Below are 25,044 nucleotides of genomic sequence, written 5' to 3' on the forward strand. Positions count from 1 at the left end.
CTTGGTTTCTGACTTAGCAATGATCCATGTATACTTTCCAATATCCACTTACCACTTTCATACAGCACTGTCAGTTTTAAATACTTGCCCAAATTTAAAAAGCAATCATGTTTGGTTCAAATGTGTTTACAACCCAAAACCTAGATCTGAAAGCAGTATTAATCAATTAAATAGCCATAAAATACTCTAAGGAGACCATATATAATTTAGCACTCTACCTTGAATAGGAAGGTCACAATGAAGTAGATAGATTACAACTGAAAAACTATGATATGATTGATGTAAGATAAATCCAAATGGTGGCTTAGGAGACACTTACTATTTAGCATCCTAAGTAAACACCTTTTATTTCCTTTTTTTTTTGGGTCCGGTCATGGGGCCTGAACTCTGGGTCTGGGCACTGTCCCTCAGCTCTTCAGCTCAAGACTAGTGCTCTACCACTTGAGCCACAGTGCCACTTCCGGCTTTTTTCTTTTTTTGCTTATGTGGTGCTGAGGAATCGAACCCAGGGCCTCATGCATGCAAGGCAAGCGCTCTACAACTGAGCCACCTTCCCAGTCCCAGTAAATACCTTTTAGCAAGCCCACAGCAGCTTCTGGCGACAACATGAATGAATCAAGGGAGCGAGCAATCTCCAGGAGTCCATTAAAGTGCTGAGCCATATGATCCCGACAGACCGAGCAAATATTATGAATGGCTTTGGCTGCAGCAGAAGCCAGAGGTTTTTCACACAGGCCTTTCATCAAATAGCCCAACACTGGGTCTAAGAAGTAAAGTCAAGTAGAAATTACATATATGAAAGTCAGAGAAGAAATTTACACAACTGGAGCTGATCTCACTGACACAGTATCAGGCAGGCCCTATTTCATTGTTCATGTCTTCCCCAATCTAAACTTAGGGATTCATAAAACAGTTTGAAAAACCCTAAGAGCATATATGATCATTTAATTTCAAGAATACAGTAATATATGAAAGAATGTAAAGTTTAGACAGCTATCATTATACTTAGAGATGAATCATTTGTTAAGACAACCTACATTATTAAGGACAATGATACTGTCTAAAGCTGACATTTTTATATTTGACTCTAGTCACAAATGTCTTTTAAATATAGAATCTGTAGTACTTCTAAATAAATTAACTGTTTTATTTTTATCAGATGTGTTTTAAAAAACTGAATGCACAGGTAAATTTCTATAGAATTCTACTCATTTTTTAACCTTCCTTTATAAAAACCAGAATGTTTTCTACAGAAAACACTATGGTTAGAGAACATTTTCCGAATATTTTAAAGTAACCTCATAGCACAATATTTTTTTTTTTAATTTAAGAAATCAAAAGATGGGGCTGGGAAGGTGGTTCAGTGGTAGAGTGCTTGCCTTGCATGCATAAGGCCTTCGGTTCGATTCCTCAGCATCACATAAGCAGAAAAGGCTGGAAGTGGGGCTGAGGTTCAAGTGGTAGAGCGCTAGGCTACAGCTGAAGATCTGAGGGACAGTGTGCCCAGGCTCAGAGTTCAGGCCCCACAACCGGGAGAAAAAAAAAAAAAAGAAATCAAAAGAGGAAGTGGTTGGGGCTGGGAAGATGGCTCAGTGGTAGAGCGCTTGCCTTGCATGCCAGAGGCCCTGGGTTCGATTCCTCAGCACCACATAAGCAAAAAGAAAAAAGCCAGAAGTGGTGCTGTGGCTCAAGTGGTAGAGCGCTAGCCTTAAGCTGAAGAGCTAAGGGACAGCGCCCAGGCCCAGAGTTCAGACCCCACGACCGGACCCAAAAAAACAAAAAAACAAAAGAGGAAGTGGCACTGTGGCTCAAGTAGTAGAGTGCTTGCCTTGAGCTGAAGAGCGCAGGGACAGCGCCCAGCCGAGTTCAAGCCCCACGATCGACAAAAAAATAAAAAAGAAAAGAAAAAAGAAAGAAATCAAAAGAATAATGTCTTTGTAAAAAATTCTGTTACTTGCCCAGTGCTAGTGGCTCACACCTGTAATCCTAGCTACTTAGGAAGCTGAGATCTGAGGATCACAGTTCAAAGCCAGCCTGGGCCAGAAAGTCCATGAGACTCTGATCTCCAATTAACCACCAGAAAAACCGGATGTGGCACTGTGGCTCAAGTGGTAAAGCACTCACCTTGAGATGAAAAGCTCAGGAATAGTGCCCAGACCCAGAGTGCAAGCCCCACGACTGATTTAAAAAAAAAAAAATCTTTGGGCAGGATGTCGGTGACTCATGCCTGTAATCCTAGCTACTCAGGCTGAGATCTGAGGATCACGGTTCAAAGCCAGCCTGGGCAGGAAAGTCCGTGACACTCATCTCCAATTAACCACCTGAAAATGGTATGTGGCTCTGTGGCTCCAGTGGTAGAGTGCTCACCTAGAGCTGAAGAGCTGAAGGATTACGCCCAGGCCCAGAGTTCAAGCCCCATGACCAACAAAAAATAAAATAAAACAAATCTGTTACTATTGTACTTGGGACCATTTCAAAAAAATAGTTTCCCAATTATCATCTAGAAAGAAAACATTCTAAAGTAACATAATTAAAACAGCTCTATTAAAGCATACTCACTACTATACTACCATATATCATAAATAGTTACAAAACATTTTACATTCCTACAGATTCCCATTAAAAAGTCATTATGTGAGTGAGGGAAGGGGTGATATTGTCTAAAAAGAAATGTTATTTTTTACCTGACTTATGTAACGATAAGCCCTTTGTATAGCACCTTTATAATAACAATTAAAATTCTGCGCTAAAATCATTATGTGAGACTTTCTTTTACTTTTCCTGTAGAGAGCCCAAAGGATGCTAGGATACACAGTTCTGTAAGAAAATGTAATTTCCTAGATAAGAACAATGTCCTAAGCTGGGTGCCAGTGGTTCATGCCTATAATCCTAGTAACTCAGTAGACTAAGATCTGAAGATTTTGGTTCAAAGCTAGCCTGAGCAGGTAAGTTAGCCTGAGCAGGTTAAGTCCATAAGGTTCTTATGTCCAATTAATTACCAAAAAGCCAGAAATGGAGCTGTGCCTCAGGGACAGAGTCCCAGGACTGGCACCAAAAAGAAGGGAAAAAAGGGGGAGGGGGGGATGTCTTAAAGCCCTTATCTCTATATTTCTAGTCTAACAACCAATATAACACAGCAACCTATGCACTGACTACCCCTTTCACAAGAATCAAACCTGTTTAGTCTAAGACCTTCACCAAAGCAATTCTAATGCTGTAGACTTTAGTGGGTACCAAAATGGAATGTTCATGGTTTTAACTACTTTAAAGTACAAACATTCAGCCATTTGTTTACTTATTATTTACAAACCTGAGTGAGATACTGCAAGATTTGCTTCTTACAGGACACAAACTGAAGTTAATACAAACAAAAGCACTTTTGCTTCTTTGTAAAAAAGTGTTCAGAAATGAAAGCCAAATGATGAAGCAAAACAAAAGTGAAAAAATCTAAGAATTAGAAAATAGGGATTTGGAACATGGTAGTTGTAAAGTGAGCATTCTTGTCATATGCTTTCTATACAGAAAGGAGGAAAAGGAACATATCTGTTCACTACACAGCTATTGTTTCATCATCAAAACAAGATCATTTGTAAAAGAAAATCAAGTAAAATGGTAATAATTTGGAATTTAAATATTTTTCAGAATGTATCCCTTCAATGACAGGGGCTTGATATATGTTACCCTGGAAAAATTATTTGTTGTATTATCTCAGTGTCCTTATCTGTAAAATAAGGGGGTTAGGATAAATGATTTGTACTTTCAGCCCCAATTCCCAAGTTATTATATGATTTTTAGTTACCTTTTTGAATCAACAAGGGCAACCAAAAGTTGTATAATTTAATACTCTTCAATTTAAGTATTGTGTTTTGAATGACAATTCCTAGTTTTTATGGGAAACATGTATTTAACACAGAAAAACTTCTATATTACTTTAACCTATTAGTAGCTTCTAGTTAGAAGTACAGATCTAATTAGTACAACACACAGTGCCAAAGATCAGGAAAAACAGAAATGTTCATGATTAAGTCAAGCATTAAAATCAAACCTTTTTCCTACCTGTAGATTTAATTTTTCAAAGGCACTTATTCCAGATCAGATTAAAAATGTTTTATCAACTAAGCAACTTATATAACCTACTCTTATATATACAAATATTCTACCTGTCAATAAAGAAGAACGAACGAACAAGAGTAAAAGAAAGAAAACCACACACAAAATACAGAAACAAAAACAAAAAACAGAAGTATCAGCAACAGATGGGAAATAGTTACACATACCAAGGAACTGAGGATTTCGATCAACCACTTCACTCATTTCTCCAACCAATTCAATGCTAGTATATCGCACAGCTGTATGTACAGTCTCTGGGAGACGGACAACGCCTTCTAGGACTTCCACAAGTGTAGGATTGTTCTCCCTAAGAACAGAAAGCAAACACTAACAACTTTCAGATTTTCACAGAGGTTCCAGAAGATAGCAAAATAGGTTTAAGAGAAAATACTATAGTATATAATTAAGGAGTATAGCTTTAATTACGGTGAGGGATCTGGTGGCTTGAACTCAGGACACTGTACTCTTGCTTGGCTTTTTCCTTAAGGCTGGAGCTCTACCAGTTGAGTGACATTTCTACTTCTGGCTTTTTGCTGGTTAATTGGAGATAAGAGTCTCATAAATGTGTCTGCCCAGGCAGCAATCCTCAATAGCTAGAAATTATAGGCATGAATCCGCTTTGCCTGGGTAAGGAGAACCTCTTAATAAACACAAACTACTTATTTCCTAGAATATTTACTGGGTTAGAACCAATGTACTATTTCAATGAGTAGCTAAGAAAGGTAACTAACCTAAATGTGTTCCTCTCCCTTCACTCCCAGGCGGTGGGGAGATAATACTGACATTTAAACTAAGGACCTCGTGTTTGATAGGCAGGTGCTCTTACCACAGGAGCCACACTTCTGTGGCTTAAGATTTTTGCCCAGGCTGGCTCTGACAACAATTCACCTATTTATTTACATTGTCCTTGTTCTTGTAGCTGGAATGACAGGTGCCCATTACCATGCCCCACTGTTTATTGGTCAACACATAATCTTGTAAACATTTTTTTGTGCAGGTTGATTTTTTGTTGCTGTTACTCATGGGACTTGAACTCAGGGCCTGGGCCCTGTCTCTGAGCTCTTTGCTCAAGGCTAGCACTCTACCACTTGAGCCACAGTGTCACTACCAGTTTTCTGGTGGTTAATTGGAGATAAGAGTCTTACAGACTTTTCTGCGTGGGCTGGCTTTGAACCATGATCTTCAGATCTCAGCCTCCTGAGTAGCTAGGATTATAGGCCTGAGCCACTAGTGCCTAGCCCCAGGCTGATTTGAACTCAGTTCCTCTTGATTTCAGGCTAAGATTACCAGACTGAGCCACTGTATCTGTCAGTATGCTATATAAATTTACAGTATAAATAACTTCTGAAAGATTCAAGTCATAAATAGAATTTCTATTCTAAGAAATTAGAAATCAAATTGACATTATTCAAAAAATTTTAGTGGCAATAAGTAATAATGATCCTATAGATTTTGCTATTCTTTTAAGTCAAAGAATTGTCTATGCCTTGTCTCTCTGAAACTCATGAATGACTCTCTAAAACAGAAAGAATAATCTAATTAAACATCTATAATGATAATTAACCCAAGGCCACAAAAGCAGGTCAAAATTAATGCTTATTCAATTGCTTTTAAGCAAGTACTAACAATTTAACAAGTTCTTAATCATGACTAGTTTCACAAAGGAACCTCAATTGGAAAAATAAATCAGCAATCTATTCCTAGCATCAATAGTAAAATGGATTTTTAAAAACTGCTTTTTTTTGGGGGGGAGGGGAATCTTTTCTTTTTTTGGTGCTGGGGGTCAACCCCAGGATGTTGCACTTGTTGGGCAAGCACTTTGCTCCTAAGCTATATCCCAGCCAAAGGGTAAGCTACTTTTAACTCTAGGAAATATGTTAAAATATGACATCAGTAATTCAGGCTATGCTGAACTAGACCATAAAGTCCTAAAACTAGACATTACAGAAATAAGAAGTCCTAAGTATATACCATGTAAGAGAAATATGGTATAATTTTCCTTCCTTTTAATATTTACAGATCCCAGCAAAAGACTTATCAGAGACTCACGGATCAACACTCTTTGCTATAGCTGCCATGATAAACAGAACCGCTTCTGTCACTTCCCAGGGTGGGTTGCCTTCTTTCAGAGTAGAATATAACTAGAGAAGAAGAAGTAGATTATAGTTCCATTAAAAGGAAAACAATTCCAAAACAAACAAGAAAAGAAAAGCTAGGTTAAAAGAAATCTAGCTCTTTGTTTCTAAATTTGTCAGAGCAAGCCAAAAATATTAATTCTTTGAAATCTTCACTAACTAGGAATAACTACTTTTTTAAACTTGATATACAACTATTTAGAACTTGAAGACTTTAAAAAGATAATCATCTACTCCAGAAAGTAAGTGCTATGGGAAACACAAAACATATTACATGAGTTTCTCTTTATGGTCTTGACAGCTGATAAGTATATGAAAACATAGCAAGTAGAGATACAACATAAATCCTCTACATCTGTATTAGCTCTACAATTCTACTACTATTTGCCCCAACAATGATAGTTAGGTTAAATTCTTGAAAATAGGATAGATCCTTAAAAAAATACCTATGGCAATACCCTATCTAAGCACAATTTCATTTTTGTTGTTTGTGCCAGTCCTGGAGCTTGAACTCAGGGCCTGGGCACTGTCCCTGAGTTCTTCTGCACTCTACCACTTGAGCTACAGCTCCACTTCTGGCTTTTTGCTGCTTAGCTGGAAATAAGAGCCTCACAGACTTTATTGCTCAGGCTGGCTTCAAACCATGAGCCTAAGATCTCAGCCTCCTGAAGTAGCTGGGATTACAGTTATGAACCACCAGTGCCTGACTAAGCACAATTATCTGCTCGACCCTGCCACTTGCCAAAAAAGATAGAATACTAGTGGGATACTCAGATGTTCTGGCCCAGAATTTTCCAGATTACATCTATGTATGGAATGTGACTAGGTAGTAGTTTAAAAAGCCTTCTATAGTCAAGTAACAGACACTATTACAAAAAAATTAAACCTTTGCCCCTCTATGACTTCATAATGACTTTAATATACTATTAAGATATTTATAGTATTCCCCAATTTTAATAGATGATATAACTTTATTTATTTATTTTTGTCAAAGAACATCTAGTCTGGTATTCCACAGAACACATCTTGGCAACATTGATAATTTATCTAAGTTTGTAAACTGAAGTCAAAGCCACAGAGCTGATGAGAGAAGGGCTGAAATCTGAGTATAGGTCACCTGCCTATGGTTCAGGAACCTCCCTGAATCTGCCTTTTAGGAGTGTCCAACTCTTCATTGTGAAAAAACATGCTCTGTAATAAAAAGTAACACTTCCTAAATAAGGGAGTGCCCAAATATAGAAACTCTGATTGAGTTACTCTCCTCTTCCCCACTTTTCTTCTTTAGGTTAGTTCACAGCAATCAAAACTAGTATTTCAGAGCTCATTAAAGCATGATTCAGCCAGTATGAAAAACACTTGAAATTCTTCTGTAAAGTAGCAAAATGATGATGACTGCAATCTTAACCTTAACATGACAAATGTTACTCATTCTAAGGGAAACCTACTTTAGGATAATCACCTCTGAAATGAAACTGTACAGGAACCTATCTATCATAAGTGTGAACAATGAAATGCCAAATAACTAAGTCTTACTAGGAAATGGTACATAATTATGAAAGTAGAAAAAGTAGTCTATTTTTCCTGGCTAGGTCCAAATTTCACTAAGTTTCCTGGAAGCTTTAAAGCTTATCTCGGACCTTCCATTCCATTATACTAATGGAAAAGCTCTCATTGGCAAAACTAGTGGAGTAAGCCACAAGCAATTATCTATAGATTGAAAACAGCTCAGATACAATAAATAAACATAGCTATCATATGCTAGGCACCTACACATCTAGCATCTCATCTAGCCACTGAGTTTGAAAAAAATAAGATGGAACATTTACAGAAAACACAGAAATGAGCACAATTAAGGGTCAGTAAAACTGGCCTAAGAATCTCTGAGAGAGCTTACCTGAGCAAAACACTCCATAGACCCAATCAAGAAAATCAAGTCCTTCACCAGGTCTGATACCCTCATCCGAAACTCCCCAAAGTCATCAGTCTCCTCAGGAACCCCTTCCTGAAATTTCAAATCAGGTAACATGTGTTTTAAACTTACTGAAGTTTTCGATGACTTCTATAAAGTCAGTAAGGAAAAAGCCATTAAGTAGTCAAGTCCTAATGGACCAAAGTTGTTCAAACCACAAGAATATTTTATTACAATAGAGGATCTACCAGAGAAGTAGTAAAAGAAGAGTTACAAGTCTATCAAGAGAAGATCCGCTATTTAGTACTAACCAAGTTTCTGAAGCTTTTTGTTCAAGATCTACGAAAATCAACCATTATCACCATCAATTCACAAGGAAAATAGAATTTCAGACTTTTAAAACTGTCTTATCCAAATATACATCTCTCTCTATATAAAGGATATTAATTTTGATATGGTTAAAGACATGTATGAAAATCTTGGGCCATAAATACCTAGAAAAAGTCCTTAGAACTTTTGAAAACTGCTTATCTAATTCAACTATTTTGCTTTAAGATAAAGAAAATAAGGTTCAGGAATGAGGAGGAAATAATGGCTTTCTCATATAAAATAATGATTATTAAAATTATAAAACACTGTAATTTATAAAATACTATACAGTTAAAGTACTATACATATATGTGTAAACAATACAATATTTTTAAGAAAACTAGTGACACTACATTATCAAAGATAAGAAAGAGAACAAAAAAATAGAATCAATTAACAGAACAGCCCTCGTTTTATTTACAATTTGGTCTTCTAAGTAAGATATGGTAAAAAAAAAATAGGGTTTCTCAGTTTAACAACAATAATTAATGGGGAGGGGGTGCTCAGGACACATGATTATTACACTAGACATTACTAAAGTTCTATGGAGACACAAAATGCTCAAACACAATATTAACATTAAAACCAAGAAACTAGCATGTCAGATTTAATTATGAGCAATTAAATGTACTCAAAGTCCTGAAATCAACAGCTAATCAAGATGAAATAAATGAGGTAAAATTTAAAGACATTATGCAAAGAATTAAGGCTGAAGAGTTTCCAGTAGACTTCCATATTACTTGTATATTTTCTTCTAAGCAAATAGATTATTTCCTTTAATTATAAAATCAGAGTAAAGAAATTGCATAAATATGAGGGGGAATGAATTTTGTAATTTTCAGCATCCTCACAGAAAGATTTAATTTATAACCATATATTTTACACTACTAAAACAGAATATAAACTAGGCATGGTAATCATATTCATGTAATCACAATATTGGGGAGGCTGAAGTAGGACTGCAAGTTTGAGGCCAGTCTGAGTTACACAGAGTTCAAGACCAGTGTGAGTTACAAACCAAGACTCTGTCTCAAAAAAAAAAAAAGAAGAGAGTTGGGAATGAGCTATATAACTCAGTGGTAGAGCACTTCCCTAGCTAGCTAGCATGAAGGTCCTGAGGTTCAATCCCCAGACCTCCTCCCACACAAGTACAGAATTCTAATTTTGATTTTTTTATTCTTAGCATACCAATTATTTCAATACTCATTATTTTTAATTGCCACATAATGGTACATCAAGTATATGCTAGACATGGTTTCTTCTATACCAGTAGACAGGGTTAAACATTTTCTACTTTTATAGATAATGTGTATACATATAATAGGTCCTAATTTTTCCTTCTATTGGACTATTCAAACAAATTATTAGGAGAAGAATTACTGACAGCAGAAGTAGTTTTTTTCTAGATAAGCCAAGTCTATTACTGGGATTGATTTCACTATAAACTAAAGTGTTAAAAAAAAAAATCAGCTTTATTTTCTACCTTTTCAAATTAGCTCTGAAAAGTGGAGAAAATGAGGACTTGAAGTAGAGACAGAACTTACATGGTCTGGTTCCATCTGGCAATGTCGAGCCAAGGCATGAAGCAGCCTCTGAATGTAAGCTTTAAAGATGCCATGAATAACCTCATCATTAGTTTTGTATAAATGTTCTCCTAGTCGGTACCAGAAGTTAAAGGAAATTTCTACCACCTTTCAAAAGAGAAAAGATATTTTATTTGATTGGCAAAGAACTGGAGTAAGAAGACAGTTTTATTATTACTAAGGCCAGACAGGAAAGACCATATACTTTTACATGTTAGGTGGAACCATTTAAAGAGCCACGGGGCTGGGAAGGTGGCTCAGTGGTAGAGTGCTTGCCTTGCATGCCTGAGGCCCTGGGTTAGATTCCTCAGCATCACATAAGCAAAAAGAAAAAAAGCCGGAAGTGTCGCTGTGGCTCAAGTGGTAGAGCGCTAGCCTTGAGCTGAAGAGCTGAGGGACAGCGCCCAGGCCCAGAGTTCAGGCCCCACGACTGGACCCAAAAAAATAAAAAGAGCCACATTTTTTTTCTACTAGATTCACTACATTATCCTTCCAAATTTCTCCATGGTCAGCCCAAAAGTCCACTCAGAAGGACAAGCTTTATATTCCTTATTTACTCAGATATCTCCCCCAAAGTTAATTTTAGAAAAATAGAAATTGAAGAATTAAAACATTTTTCTCCAATTCTGAAATCATTTTATTATATTGGGAATCAGAGGAATTTTTTTAATTGGGAGAGGGGGGCCAGAACACTTCTTAACAGCCAAAGTCAACTGTAATTCTCTTAACATAACTAAAAAGCTTTTATATAATCCCCCCCCCCCCCCCCCCCCCCCCCCCCCCCCCGTCACAGGACTTGAACTTTGGGCTTGGGTGCTGTCCCTGTGCTCTTCAGCTCAAGGTGGGCACTCTACCACTTGAGCCACAGCACCACTTCCAGTTTTCTGGTGTTTTATTGGACTTTCCTGCTCAGGTTGGCTTTGAACCATGATCCTGAGATCTCAGCCTCCTGAGTAGTTAGGATTACAGGCATGAGCCACCGGCACCCGGCTTTATCTAACTTTCATTTGACCACTTTTTGAGGAAGAGAGAAAGGGAGGAAAAGACTGGGATTTTTACTTGTAGCTGATCTTCCTTATAGCACTAAAGGAGTGATTGTTATTGTACAGTGTTATACTTCTCCCAAAATGTTTTGGGTGTCACCCACATTTAGATATCCTTATAAGTTATATGAAACAAATAATGCTCAACTCAAGAACACATCGTTCCCAATGTTCTTTTTATTTTACTGGTCCTGGGGCTTGAACTCAGGACCAGGGTGCTGTCCCTAAGTTTTTATACTCAAGGATAGCATTCCTATTTGAGCCACAGCTCCATTTCCAGCTTTTTGCTTATTAATTAGATAAGAGTCCTATGGATATTCCTGTCTAGGCTGGCTTCAAACTGCTATCCTCACATCTTAGCCTCCTAAGTAAGATTACATGAGTGAGCCACTGATGTCCAGCTCTCACTGGAAGGTACAAACTTTGTACATGAAGAAATTCTTTAAAATCTAGCAAACTTAAAGGCACAGAGTTATATAGGAAGTGGGAGAATTATAAGTTTTTGAGGCCAGTATGGGCTATACATAGCAAGTCCCAAGCTGTCTTAAGCTACATACTGAGAACAGGTTTCAAAAAACTTCAAGGGCTAGGTATGATGTAGTTCAGTAGCAGAGTACTTTTCTAATATGTACAACGTCCTAGGTGCTATCGTCAGTATCATACTCACAAAAAAATGACAGCATCTTTAAATAAACATTTTTTTAAAAAGATAAACCTTGCTAAAGTAACTTAGGCTGACTTCAAATTGATGAGTTTCTCCTGCCTCAGTATTGGAATGCTGGGTTTATAAGCATGAACCATCATATCCAGCTCTTAAAGATTTTCAAGAAATTCTTGTTTAAAATCCTTTCTGCATTCTCCTCATTTGGAGAAAAATTTGAGGTATAAAGGTAGGGGTATAGTAAGGAGAACTGGTATATTCTACAGTTTGGATCTTCAAAGTATTCTCAAAGGTCCTTGTATCTGAAAACTTGATTCCCAGCCTGTGGTACTAATGAGAAGTGGTGAAACCTTTATGCGTGGAACCTAGTGGAAGGAAGTAGGTTATTGAAAACAAGTCCTTGGGAATGATATTGGGACCCAGCCAGTCCCTCCTCTTCCTCTTTCACACCTCCTACCAAGACGTAAACAGGTTTATTTTCTTCTACCAATCTCCACTACTACAGTCTCCTATAAACCCAAAACAATGGACTCAACAGATTAAAATGGATTCAATAGATTAACAAGGATTAAAACACCCCAAAAACTGTTAAACTAAATCTTTCCTATCTTTAAGTTAATTATCTCAAATTTTTCTCTTGTTATTGTTTGTTTTTTAAACAGTAAAGGACACAGTTTAACACAGTGTGGTTTTTAGCTGTAAAACGCTAGAGTAAGTTGAGTAGAAAGGGGACTTATTGGGGGCCTAGAGATATGACTCAAGTGGTAGAGCACCTGTCTCACAAGCTTACGGCCCAAAGTTCAAACTCCAGTACAGGAAGGAAGGAAGGAGGGAGGGAGGGAGGGAAGGAAGGAGGGAGAGAAGGAGGAAGGGAGGGAGGGAGGTATGGAAGGAAGGAAGAAAGGAAGGATTGAAGGAAGGAAGGAAGGAAGGAAGGAAGGAAGGAAGGAAGGAAGGAAGGAAGGAAGGGGGAGGGAGGGGTGAAGGAAGGGGGAGGGAGGGGTGAAGAAAGGGGGAGGGAGGGAGGGAGGGAAGAAGGAAGCAAACAAGCACAACAAGCAAGCAAAGAAGGAAGGAAGGGAGGGAGTTTGGTAAGGGACAGAAGGAGAGAGAGGGAGGCAAGTAGGGAGGCTCATTGGATGGTAGAAATGTAACGAACTTATAAATTCCTACACCCATTAATTAAAAACAAGATTATGTAATGGAATATAGATAATACACAATAACTTGGAGAATCATGGCCTTAGCACAGTAAGAAACACTACCTCATACTGGGGATGCCCTGCACAGATAAGAAGCAGTTCCAAAGTTCGTAGATCTCCCAGACCTTGGCCGGGAGTACAAACAATTTTTTCAAGAAAAGTTTCACATAGTTCAGTAAAAATACGGCAGTAATTCAGAACTCTGTAGAAAACAGAAGAATGAGAACACTAAGTCAGAAACCTGGATATCATATTCCTAGGCACCATAAATCAAATAAATAAAACATTCCTCAGTGTTAAGTGATATGTAGTGATTACCCACCATTATACATCACACTCTATGTAGCGGACCCCTTTACTTGGATTATCTACTTGCAACTTATTTTAAATCCTTAATTTCCAAAATATTTACAGGGACTGGGAATGTGGCTTAGCAGTGGAGTGCTTGCCTTGCATGCATGAAGCCCTGGGTTCCATTCCTCAGTATCACATACACAGAAAAGGCCAGAAGTGGCACTCTGGCTCAAGTGGAAGAGTGTTAGCCTTGAGCAAAAAGAAGCTCAGGGACACAGTGTCCAGGTCCTAAGTGCAAGCACCAGGACTAGCAAAAGAAAAAAATTCACATAAAAAATTTCTACCAAGTCATACTTGGTATTTTAAAGTTTATCCTTAATTCTTACAGCCTTACCTTTGTAATTGAAAAACATTAATACTTTCCAAAACTGATAATTCTACTTCTCTTGCATCCATCTTGCCACTCTTGATTCAGGTAAGACTATTAGAGCTATAGGATGAAGTATTTATTAGAGTCACTGAGAATCACAAATGATGGATGAATAATAATAACTCACTTGTCTAAATCCTCACGTGCCACAGCCATATGGTAAGCAGTCTCCAACGTCAGGACTCCCTGAAAAAGTTGCATGGCTAATGGTAAGTTAGTCTCCACATTCTCTATGGCATAAAGAGCTGAGCACACACAGTCTGAAGCAGCTTCATGTAAATTAGATGAGGTCTTGTCCTGTTGCTGGGAGGTAAAAGGAATACAAAAGCAAGAAATATGGCCTTGTAATCCAAGTAGCATAAAAGCAGTCATAGGCTTCTTCTGAAAATGTACATTGTATGTGTAACAGCCCAGTAGTAGGAGAATCTCAATCGGAGTCTGGTGCTATGCCAAAACATGAGGCTCTACCTGAAAAACTAAACTATAAAAAGCAAAAGAACACTTAGGTGGGTACAGTTCTTGCTCTACCAGGTTCAACCCCAGTATCAAATAAATAATTGAAATTTATTTTATTGAAAATAAAAATACAGCTGGGCACTAATGGCTCACGGCTATAATCCTAGCTGCTCAGGAGGCTGAGATCTGAGGATCATGGTTGGAAGATAGCTTGGGTAGGAAGGTCCATGAGACTCTTATCTCCAATTAACCACCAGAAAACTGAAAATGGAGCTGTGGCACAAAGTGGTAGAGTGCTAGTCTTGAGCACAGCAACTTAGTAACAGTGCCTAGGTGCTGATTTCAAGCTTCATGACTGACGAAAAAATAAAAAATATAAAACAAAAATAAAAAACACTATTTTATACATTTTTTTTTTTTTTGTTCGTGAGGATTGAACTCTGGGCCTGAGCGCTGTTCCTCAGCAGTTCAGTTAAAGGCTGGTGCTCTACCACTTGAGCCACAGGGCTAACCTCCGGTTTTCTGGTGGTTAATTGGAGATGAGTGTCTCACGGACCTTTCTGCCTGGGCTGGCTTTGAACCACGATCCTCAGGTCTCAGCCTCATGAGTAGCTAGGATTACAGGCGTGAGCCACCAGCACACCGCCATTTTATACTTTTATAACAAAGAAAGATAAACAGCTTTTAGTTGGATCTTAATATTTAAATTATTTGTAAGAACGATCTTATTGCATTTTCTAAACTCTGAGTACTAAAACTAACATCCTTATTTTAGTACTTGATGACAAGAAAATGATACTACAGCTTTTGTAAAATACACCCTCTAGTAACAGTGTAGAAATATGAAAACACTATGTTGTAGATTATTAACATTCTAATAAACCATTACTTACCAAAACCTCAAAAAGGAGCGCTAGTAACTTATTGTTAGCCATAAAGTTACTGTCCAAAACTCCCAAGTTAAACCAACTTCCCAAACAACGAAAGACTTTTATAAGCATTTTCTCATCTGTTCCAGTTTTTTCTACACAGGTCATCTGAATAGAATAAAAAAATAGAAGAATTATTTAACATTAAACATAATACTTACACCATTGTTATAATCACCATGCAAGTGTTATAATGTACCACTGTTGTTCTTTCTCAATAGAGCAATAGAAACACAGAGTAGATATAATCACCCCATAGTAGAAAGATTTTAGAAATAACTTACTAGGTTTCATTCTATTCTTTTTTTTTAAATATCTGAGACTGGAGCTGGAACTTGAAACCTGCTGTTTTTGCTCACTGGCTAGTGTTCTATCAACTGAGCCACAACTCCAACTCTACCCCTCACCCCGATTAGGTTTATTTCTCACTTTTGCAATATACCCTTTTAAAAATACAATTGTTTTTAAAGTGGTATTTATTCATCTACATACCAATAAATTAGCTTGGTATTCCACTGTGTATTTTCACATAATTGTTATCTCTTATGTTCTAACAAGTGTCATAACATAGAAAGTGACACTACGGGGCTGGGAATGTGGCTTAGGGGTAGAGTGCTTGCCTTGTATGCATGAAGCCCTGGGTTGATTCCTCAGCACCACATAAACAGAAAATCCAGAAGTGGTGCTGTGGCTCAACTAGTAGAGTACTAGCCTTGAGCACAGAGAGGCTCAAGGACATTGCCGAGGCCCAGGACTAGCAAAAAAAAAAAAAAAAAGTGACACTACTATAAATAAGCTAGCACTAACAATAACAACAACAAAAAAAGCCAGGCACCAGTAGCTCACATCTGTAATACTAGCCACACAGGAGGCTGAGATTTGAGGACTGCAGTTTGAAGCCAGCCCAGACAGAAAAGTCTCTATGAGACTCTTATCTCCAATTAACCACTCAAAAACCAGAAGTAGTACTGCAGTTCAAGTGGTAGAGTGCTAGCCTAGAACATAAAGAGGGACAGTGCCCTGGCCCTGAGTTCAAGCTCCACAACTAACTGATCTTAAACAAAACAAAAACAGAAGTGGAGCTCTGGCTCAAAGTGGTAGAGCACTAACCTTGAGCAAAAGAGCTCTGGAACAGTGCCTAGTCCCTGAGTTCAAGCTCACTGTCCATTGTCTTCCTGTGCAGATGGTTTCTGTGGTATGTTTTTACCCAAGTAAAGTATAATTTCTAGATAAAAATGTCTCAAGACAGCTTTGCAGGCAATGTGTTAGAAACATAACTGCCATGGAGTTAAGAAGGCACATGTAGGGGAAGGGTAGAATCCCAAGTTCATCAGATTACATCTAAAGGCTGACACTAAGTAAGCCCTATGTTTGCATTATCATGCAACAGTGATTGCATGGTAGTTAACTGACTTGATGAAAATAAGAAAACCAGTCTAAAGAATAAGACTGTCTGATATTCATGTTTACATTGTAGATATAAACTATACAGGGAGAAGCTGACTCAATGCTTCATTTTTTTTTCTTCTTTTTTCTTTTTTGGGTCAGTCATGGGGCTTTAACTCTGGGCCTGAGCACTGTCCCTTAGCTCTTCAGCTCAAGGCAAGCGCTCTACCACTTAAGCCACAGCACCACTTCTGGTTTTCTAGTGGTTAAGTGGAGATAAAAATCTCATGGACTTTCCAGCCCAGGTTTGCTTTGAGCCGTAATCCTCATATCTCAGTCTCCAGAGTAGCTAGGATTACAGGCGTGAGCCACCAGTGCTGGGCTTCAATGCTTCCTTTATCATAGAATCTACATTGAAGATGACTGCTTTTTATTACTATCCTCCAAGAAATACTAGATGAAGTGAGGTATAACATTCAGAACACTACTAAAAATATTAAGGTTTGAAATGCTACCCCCCCAAAAATGATTTTTAAAGTCATCCTTTATTTTAATAATGCAGAAAAAAGGATAGAAAAGCAGTACATACATTAAAGTATATAAAGGTACAAGTGTGTGTGTGTGTGTGTGTGTGTGTGTGTGTGTGTGTGTGTGTGTGTGTGTGTGTGTGTGTACACACATGCGCCTGGCTGGGCACAAATATATTTAAAAGATTATTAGGGTGGACCTTCCAAATATATTTAAAAGACTTTAGGACTGGGCACCAGTGTCTCACACCTGTAATACTAGCTTCTCAGGAGGCTGAGATCTGAGGATCACATTCCAAAACCAGCCCAGGCAGGAAAAGTCCAATATTCTTCTCTCAAATCAAACACCAAAAAGCTGTGTTGCAAGTGGTAGAGTGCCAGCCTTGAGCAAAAAAGTCCAGAGCCAGTGTCCAAGCCCTGAGTTCAAGTACCAGGATCACATCAACAACAACAAAAAGACATTCATTTTTGTTATTTGTTTATTTAGCAGTTTTGTTTACTGTACGTTTTTCTGAGGCTCTTTGTTCCCCCGGTAATCAAGACAAAAATATTTAGAGGTGTTTGAAGTTGCCTGAGATCACTAAAATGTCCAATTTAGATACTCTTAGGAAAGGAACACAAAGGTGTAATGCCTCTATGCCTCTGATCATATAAAATATTTAATGAAGTGAATTCCAGGAAATGGGGGGCAGGGAAGATCACAACAGTATTATTTTGTAGTAACAAATGAATATACCAGAAAAGAATTCCCATAGTAGGATCCTTCTGAGGTGCAGCTCTTGGAGCTTGAACTCAGGATATTTTACTTTGCTTGGCTTTTAACACTCACTACTTGAGCCACAACTCCACTTCTGCCTTTTTTTTCTGGTTAACTGGAGATAGGACTCCCCAAGCCTCTTTCTCAGATCTCAGCTCCTAAGTACTAGGATTATAATCTATAAGGATGAATCATCTATAGGGCCTTTTAAAAATAAGGTCCAAGGCTGAAAAAATAAAAGTTTGTAGTAAATTTTCATTAAAATAAACTATAGCCTCTGAGAGACTTATCTTTTAATGCTGATACATACTGATAACAGAGTCTTTTGCTTCAATCTTTGAAGCCCTGTGGTAAGCTTAACTGTTTGGTTTTTATGATTCCTGAATGGCATTTCAACATTAATACTACAACATGGTATTTACACATAGGATTTATTTTTCTTTCTAACTTCAAATTTAAATATGGAATGCTGAAAAAAAATGTACAGTTAAAATTAGCTGTTTTGAAAAGAAATTAATAAATAAAAATACATCATAAAGCTTCTAAGAGGTATCATCAGTTCATTTCTGAGTACTTAAAAATCTGCCACTTTGAAGTGAGGCCTCAAAAACTGCCTCACATGTAACAGTCCAGAAAAGGCTACCAATAGAAAAAGAAAATTAGCAAGGATAAATAAAAATCGAAATTATGGGGCTGGGAAGGTGGCTCAGTGGTAGAGTGCTTGCCTTGCATGCATGAAGCCCTGGGTTCGATTCCTCAGCACCACATAAGCAAAAAGAAAAAAGCCGGAAGTGGCGTTGTGGCTCAAGTGGTAGAGCACTAGCCTTGAGCTGAAGAGCTGAGGGACAGCATCCAGGCCTAGAGTTCAGGCCCCACGACTGGACCCAAAAAAAAAAAAATCGAAATTATGTATTAACTAAATAGGGAATGGAGAAAGAAAAACAATAGTGGCAGGCCAAGGTCCACTAGAAAAGCAAGAGGAATATCAAAAAGTTCAATATAGCCAAGTGCCAGTAGTTCTCACTTGTAAATCCTATCTACTTGGGAGACTGAGATATAAGGATCACAGTTCAAAGCCAGCCATGGCAGCAAAGTCTGTGAGACTCTTATCTCCCAATTAACCCCAAAGAGCCAGAAGTGAAGCTGTGGGTCAAGTGGTAGAACCCTAGCCTTGAACACAAAAGTTCTGATACAGCACCCAGGCACAGAGTTCAAGTCCCAGGACTGGCAAAATAAATAAATAAATAATAATAATAATAATAAAGGTCAATACAGTAAACCTTAGTATCCATGATTATATGGCTCCAAGGAGATTGTAGGAGGAAAAACCAGTGTATGCTCAGAATGCAGAATTCAGTACTACTGTGATTCATTTTCCTATAAGACCATACAACTTCCACTAAAGATATACATCTTTCAACAAATCTAAAGTTTTTACTTTATCATTTAAATTAACTACACTAACGTTTTCCTTTCATTTAGGGCACCATTTGCTTTTTAGGAAACATGTTTTCACCAAATTAATGGCAGGAAAGCAGTCATCCAATCCTACAATTTAAATATAACTGATAATAGGACTGAGAGCTTCTCCAAATCAACTAAGCTGTATAGCAAGAATTAAAATTCTTTTTGAGGAAAGAAATGTACATAACACCCAACATGGAAGAAATAGTGTAATGTCAAAGCATATAGAATTCACAAACTATAGACCAATATAACGACAATCTGCCTTGTGAAGGTTAAAATGTGTTTGTGATTTTAACTAAGTACCACTATCCTATAATACAGTGAAATTTGTGAAATTTATGTAATCACTTAATCTCAATAGAAAATTATTTTAAAAAATTCTTTTTGAAATTTCTTTTGATATTTAAAATTTTGTTACTATTTTGGGCCATGTTTGATCATAACTGCCTATAATGCAGTAAGACAATGGGTTTACTATATACTACTGGGAGTGGTGGCACATGCCTGTTATTCTGGAGATTAAGTGAGGCTAAGATAGAGAATCCATTAAGCCCAAGAGTTTGGAGTCAGTTTGAACAGGGCCCTTTAGCAAGGTGGGGAGAGGGAGGTAGTAGGAGAAGGGGTTGCTACAGCAACAGGTACCTAAATATGTTTACAACTGTACTTTGAGCCCAATAACTCACTTTACTGACCACTCTTTAAAAACAAGTTTTAAAAACATTCTTTTCAGCTAGGCACCAGTGTTTCATGCCTGTATTCCTAGCTACTCAGGAGGCTGAGATCTGAAGATCATAGTTCAAAGCCAGCCAGGGCAGGAAAGTCTGTGAGACTCTTTTTTTTGGGGGCGGGGGGGGGCGAGGGGGAGGGAAATACTGGTTGTGGGGCCTGAACTCTGGGAAGGTGGCTCAGTGGTAGAGTGCTTGCCTTGCATGCATGAGTCCCTGGGCTCAATTCCTCGGTACCACATAAGCAGAAAAAGCCAGAAGTGGTGCTGTGGCTCAAGTGGTAGAGTGCTAGCCTTCAGCTGAAGAGCTGAGGGACAGCATCCCGGCCCAGAGTTCAAGTCCCACAACTGACCAAAAACAAACAAACAAAAAAAAAACCCATTCTTTTCTTTCTTGCCATTCCCTCATATGCTCCAAGCAAGGCATTTCCCCCTTACCACCCGCTTCCCCCTCCCCTCTTATCCCTCTTATCTCATGACCAAGGGAAAGAAAAGAACATCCAGATCCAGCACAAGGGATACTACAACTCCAGGTATTAATCACAAAACATCAGGAAATAAACAGAACTAAATCCAACATTCACCCGTCCCACCCAAAGTCATGCCTAAACATAACATCTCCATCTGTGCACCCTGTACAGGGTGGGTGTTTTTGGGGGGAGGGGTTGGTGTGGGTGGGGGGCAACATAGGGAAGCTAAGGCATACATCCCCATCTGCTATGGTGGAGATCTACAAACTTTGTTGAATATCTTGCTCACAAACAATGAGCATCAACTTGTGATGGACAAGGCACAGCCTCTATGATGAGAATCCTAAGTCCCCTTACCTGATGATGCCACACCAATGGTGGAACCAATTGGGACTGTAAGACAGATGCAAGAAATACCAGGATAAATCATTATTGGAAGTGCATCCTCGCAGGACTCTGTAGGGAGTGCCCAAGCAGAGGAGCCTAAATAAGATCCAAACAAAAGGCTAGTAAGGACCCTTCTGAATTTTGAGACATGTTTATCAGGCTTATAGGAAATACACAGACTCTGACCCAGGACCTCTGAGACCCTACACATAGTTAATATGACTTTTTTTTTTTTGGTGCCTATACTGGGACTTGACCTCACAGCCTAGGTGCTGAGCTTTTGTGCTCAAGGCTGAGATTTGAAAATCCAAAAAAGCTGGATTTACAGGCTTGAGCCAATTCCCAGCTTAATAGGACTTTTTTGGAATGAATATTCCTGACATTAAAAAAATACCATAATAAGCAAAAGGAACAACTGGCATGAATTGTTCACAATTTGTTGTCACTTGCTTACAAGGACGAACAGAAATGGAAACCAATTCAAAGAGGGTCCTTAAAAAAACAAAAGACTAACACTAGTTGTTCACACCTGTAATTCTAGTAATCATGGGGCTGAGATCTGAAGATCCCAATTCTAAGCTAGCCTGGGCAGGAAAGTCCATGAGACTCTTATCTCCAATTAGTTACCAAAAAGCTAGAAGTGGAGCTGTGACTCAAGTAGTAGAGTGACACTCTGAGAGTAAAAAACTCAGGGACAGCACTTAGGCCCTAAGTTCAAGTCCCAGTACCAAAACAGCACCCAGGTCCTGAGTTCAAGCAAAACAAAACCAAATAAACAAAAAAAGGTAACAAGGATTAAGCTAAAAGGACATTGGAGAGAAGATACCAAAAAAAAAAAAAAAAAACCAAACCTGAGAACAAATGGCCTTTGGAGAGTCTGATGAACTCTCAGGCCAAAGACTCGGATGATAAATAACCAGGCCCAAAGCTTCAAATTAACTCTGGCAGCCAGACGCCAGTGGCTCATGCCTGTAATCCTAGCTACTCAGAAGGCTGAGATCTGAGCATCTTGGTTCAAAGCCAGTGCAGGCAGGAAAAGTCCTTAGGCAGGAAAAGTCCATGAGACTCTTCAATAAACCACCAGAAAACGGGAAGTGGTGCTATGGCTCAAGTAGTAGAGCTCTCACCTTGAGCTGAAGAGTGGAGAGACAGCACCCAGGCCCAGAGTTCAAGCCCCACCCCACCCCCAAAATTAACTCTGGCATCTCCTATCAAAATAGCTCCACAGGAACCTGGGAAACACTGACAGTGGTGACACAATTAATCGACTTCCTACTGGATAACATCACTTAGTAAGTAATATTACCATTGCCATATGGTGGGGATAATAGGACAAGCCCCAGGGCAACCCATGCAGCTTACTGTTTCTAGTATAGAAATTAGGACAAATGATTGAGATACCACTTTCTGTACATTCTAGATTGTTTTATCCCTCTCTTAGGACAAGATTTACCATGTAAATTAAATGCTCAAATAACCTTTCCACCTGGAAAGCAAGAGCTTCACCTGTAGGTGCCTCCTGAGAAAGTCAGCTGCCTCCAATCACTAGAAGCCAACAAACTCAGCTGGGTTTGTTGTCTACAAAAATGTGGACTTACCTGACCAGTCTATTCAGAACCAGACTAGGATTTGTTTACTGATGGCAGCAACTTTATAAACAATGGCCAACAATAAGTTGCATACACAGTAGTCACTGAACAGCAGATAACAGAGGCAGCAATTCCCAGAAATTGGTCCAGAAGATTGAACTGACCACTCTAACTAGAGCCCTACATCTCTCAAAAGAGACAAAAGATAAAACATATACTAACTCAAAACATGATTTTATGGTGGTACACTGATGGAGTCACATTGAAAAAATAGGACTCAATGACAGGGAATAAGAACATTAAATATGGGGCTGGGAAGGTGGCTCAGTGGTAGAGCACTTGCCTTGCATGCATGAGGCCCTGGGTTTGATCCCTCAGCACCACATAAGCAAAAAGAAAAAAGCTGGAAGTGGCGCTGTGGCTCAAGTGGTAGAGCGCTAGCCTTGAGCTGAAGAGCTGAGGGACAGCACCCAGGCCCAGAGTTCAGGCCCCACGACCAGACCAAAAAATAAATAAATAAAATAAAATAAATAAAAAATAAAAAGCAGGCCAAGGAATGGAGTTTCAGTTTGGGGACAACACCTCAAAGTAGAGCAAAAATTCTCATGGGCTTACACTTTTGCCTGAGTTACTATACTCAGCCATGGTAAAATATCTACATGAGAGTATACATTCTGGTCATGACATACTGGTAAACTCATCTCACCTTATTTGTAGGGATCCAGCTACAATAATGACAGAAAACTCAAAAACATCCCTTCTTTGGCCAGAGTAACACTAAGAGAAAGAAAATCTCTGGGAACAGAACACATAGGAGAATATCCCTTTGAAGACTGGAAAGCAGACCTCACTCAGATGCTAAACTACTGGCAACTTTAAATATCTGTCAATATTGTTGATACCTAGTTGACACCTTTTACAGATAGGTTGAAGTTAAAAAGTATGAAAGTGACAAAAATTTTCTAAGAGACCATTCCAAGATACAATAGACTCCATCTTCAATTCAGAATAACAACAGACCTTCCTTTGTGATGGAAGTCATCCAACATCTCACTCTATTAACTGAAAAGATAAATCATATGCTTTTAAAAAAAAGAAAAGAAGAACTATAGCGAAACTGTGCCAAGAAACTCACTTAGAGGGGTTGGGAATGTGGCTTAGTGGAGGAGTGCTTGCATAGCCTGCATGAAGCCCTGGGTTCAATTCCTCCGTACCACATAAACATAAAAAGCCACAAGTAGCACTGTGCTCAAGTGGTAGAGTGCTAGCCTTGAGTAAAAGAAGCTCAGGGGCAGTGCCCAGGCCCTGAGTTCAAGCCCCAGGAGTGGACAACACACACACACACACACACACTTAGAATGGGATATGCCAATTGCCATTCACACACCCTCACTTAGAATGGGATATGCCAATTGCCATTCTACACACACACACACCTACACCCACACACACACACCCTCACTTAGAATGGGATATGCCAATTGCTATTCATACACACACCCTCACTTAGACTGGGATATGCCAATAACCATTCTACACACACCCACACCCACACCCACACACACCCTCACTTAGAATGGGATATGCCAATTGCCATTCTCCAAATACAGTTAGGCCCTAGAAGTAGACTGAAGTTGAACCTTGTTTCTATGAAACAGGATATGGGAGCCCCTTACTAGCCTCTACAAGGGTATATACATGTAAATCAAATACTAACTGCTGTACATAAGTTTGCTTCCTCCAGCTCACCATCTCGGCTAGAAACAGCTATCCATCCTTTTAGGACAAGAAATTGGGTGCTTCTAAAAGTTTGGAAGAAGCAAGGCCCTAAATAACAACTCACACCTTTTGGAAACTACCTGGAGGCATGCTGTGGATATGTCATAGGGGTGAAAAATGTGTCTAACAGGAACCGCAGGTGTGGCTCAAGTGATACAGCACTAACTTTTAGTGAAAAAGACAATCAAGAGCAAAAGGCCCTGACTTGAAACCCCAGTGTGTACCTGTATACACACACACACAGTGTGTGTGTGTGTCCAGCAAAGGCAACTCCACCACAATCAGAGCACCTGTGGGAGCTTGTAAGTCTAGTTATTTGTCTTTGGTAGCCTCTCTGCAGGGTAGAAAATAACTCACTGGTCTATATTACTCAAACACTGGCTTCTGCAACTCAAAGGATCAGCTCATGGGGCAAACTCTTTGAAACTTTTCTAGAGTAATTCATAATTTATCCAGAATTATATCAGATGGGCTCAAGTCTCATTTTGTCTTCTCTTTTTTTCCCTGGTGGGATGTGGCTGCCCACCAACAGACCCTCCAAAATTTATCCCAAATTCTAATCATGGCTAAATAGCTAATGAAACTGCCTAATCCCTTTCCAACCTGCAAAACTTGTGCTGGATAATCAAATGGCTCTGGACTACTTGCTGCCTGAACAGGGGAAATGTGCTATTGCTAATATGTCTTCTTGCACCTACATCATTACTTTCAGGTAAAGGTAACACAGATTAGACAAACCAGGAACAGTGACTCAAGCTTATAACCCTAGCTATTCAGGAAGTAGAAATTGGAGGAACATGGTTTGAAGCCAGCCTGGACATAAAGTTAAGAGAAACT

General features: G+C 38.8%; 1 protein-coding gene across 1 annotated transcript in view; it reads right to left on the reverse strand.

The window, feature by feature from the left end:
* Nucleotides 1–25,044, reverse strand: part of Tnpo3 (transportin 3) — an 85,671-nt gene that overhangs the window by 28,934 nt on the left and 31,693 nt on the right. The window contains exons 5-12 of the mRNA XM_042696105.1: nt 15,086–15,229; nt 13,864–14,039; nt 13,076–13,214; nt 10,068–10,214; nt 8,140–8,247; nt 6,160–6,251; nt 4,278–4,417; nt 572–763 (exon numbers count right to left, since the gene is read on the reverse strand). Of these exons, the coding sequence (XP_042552039.1) occupies nt 572–763; nt 4,278–4,417; nt 6,160–6,251; nt 8,140–8,247; nt 10,068–10,214; nt 13,076–13,214; nt 13,864–14,039; nt 15,086–15,229 (1,138 nt within the window). The remainder of the gene's footprint in view (nt 1–571; nt 764–4,277; nt 4,418–6,159; nt 6,252–8,139; nt 8,248–10,067; nt 10,215–13,075; nt 13,215–13,863; nt 14,040–15,085; nt 15,230–25,044) is intronic.

This window comes from Dipodomys spectabilis, unplaced genomic scaffold, assembly GCF_019054845.1.
Source record: "Dipodomys spectabilis isolate Male_0828 unplaced genomic scaffold, ASM1905484v1 ptg000197l, whole genome shotgun sequence".
Lineage (NCBI taxonomy): Eukaryota > Metazoa > Chordata > Mammalia > Rodentia > Heteromyidae > Dipodomys > Dipodomys spectabilis.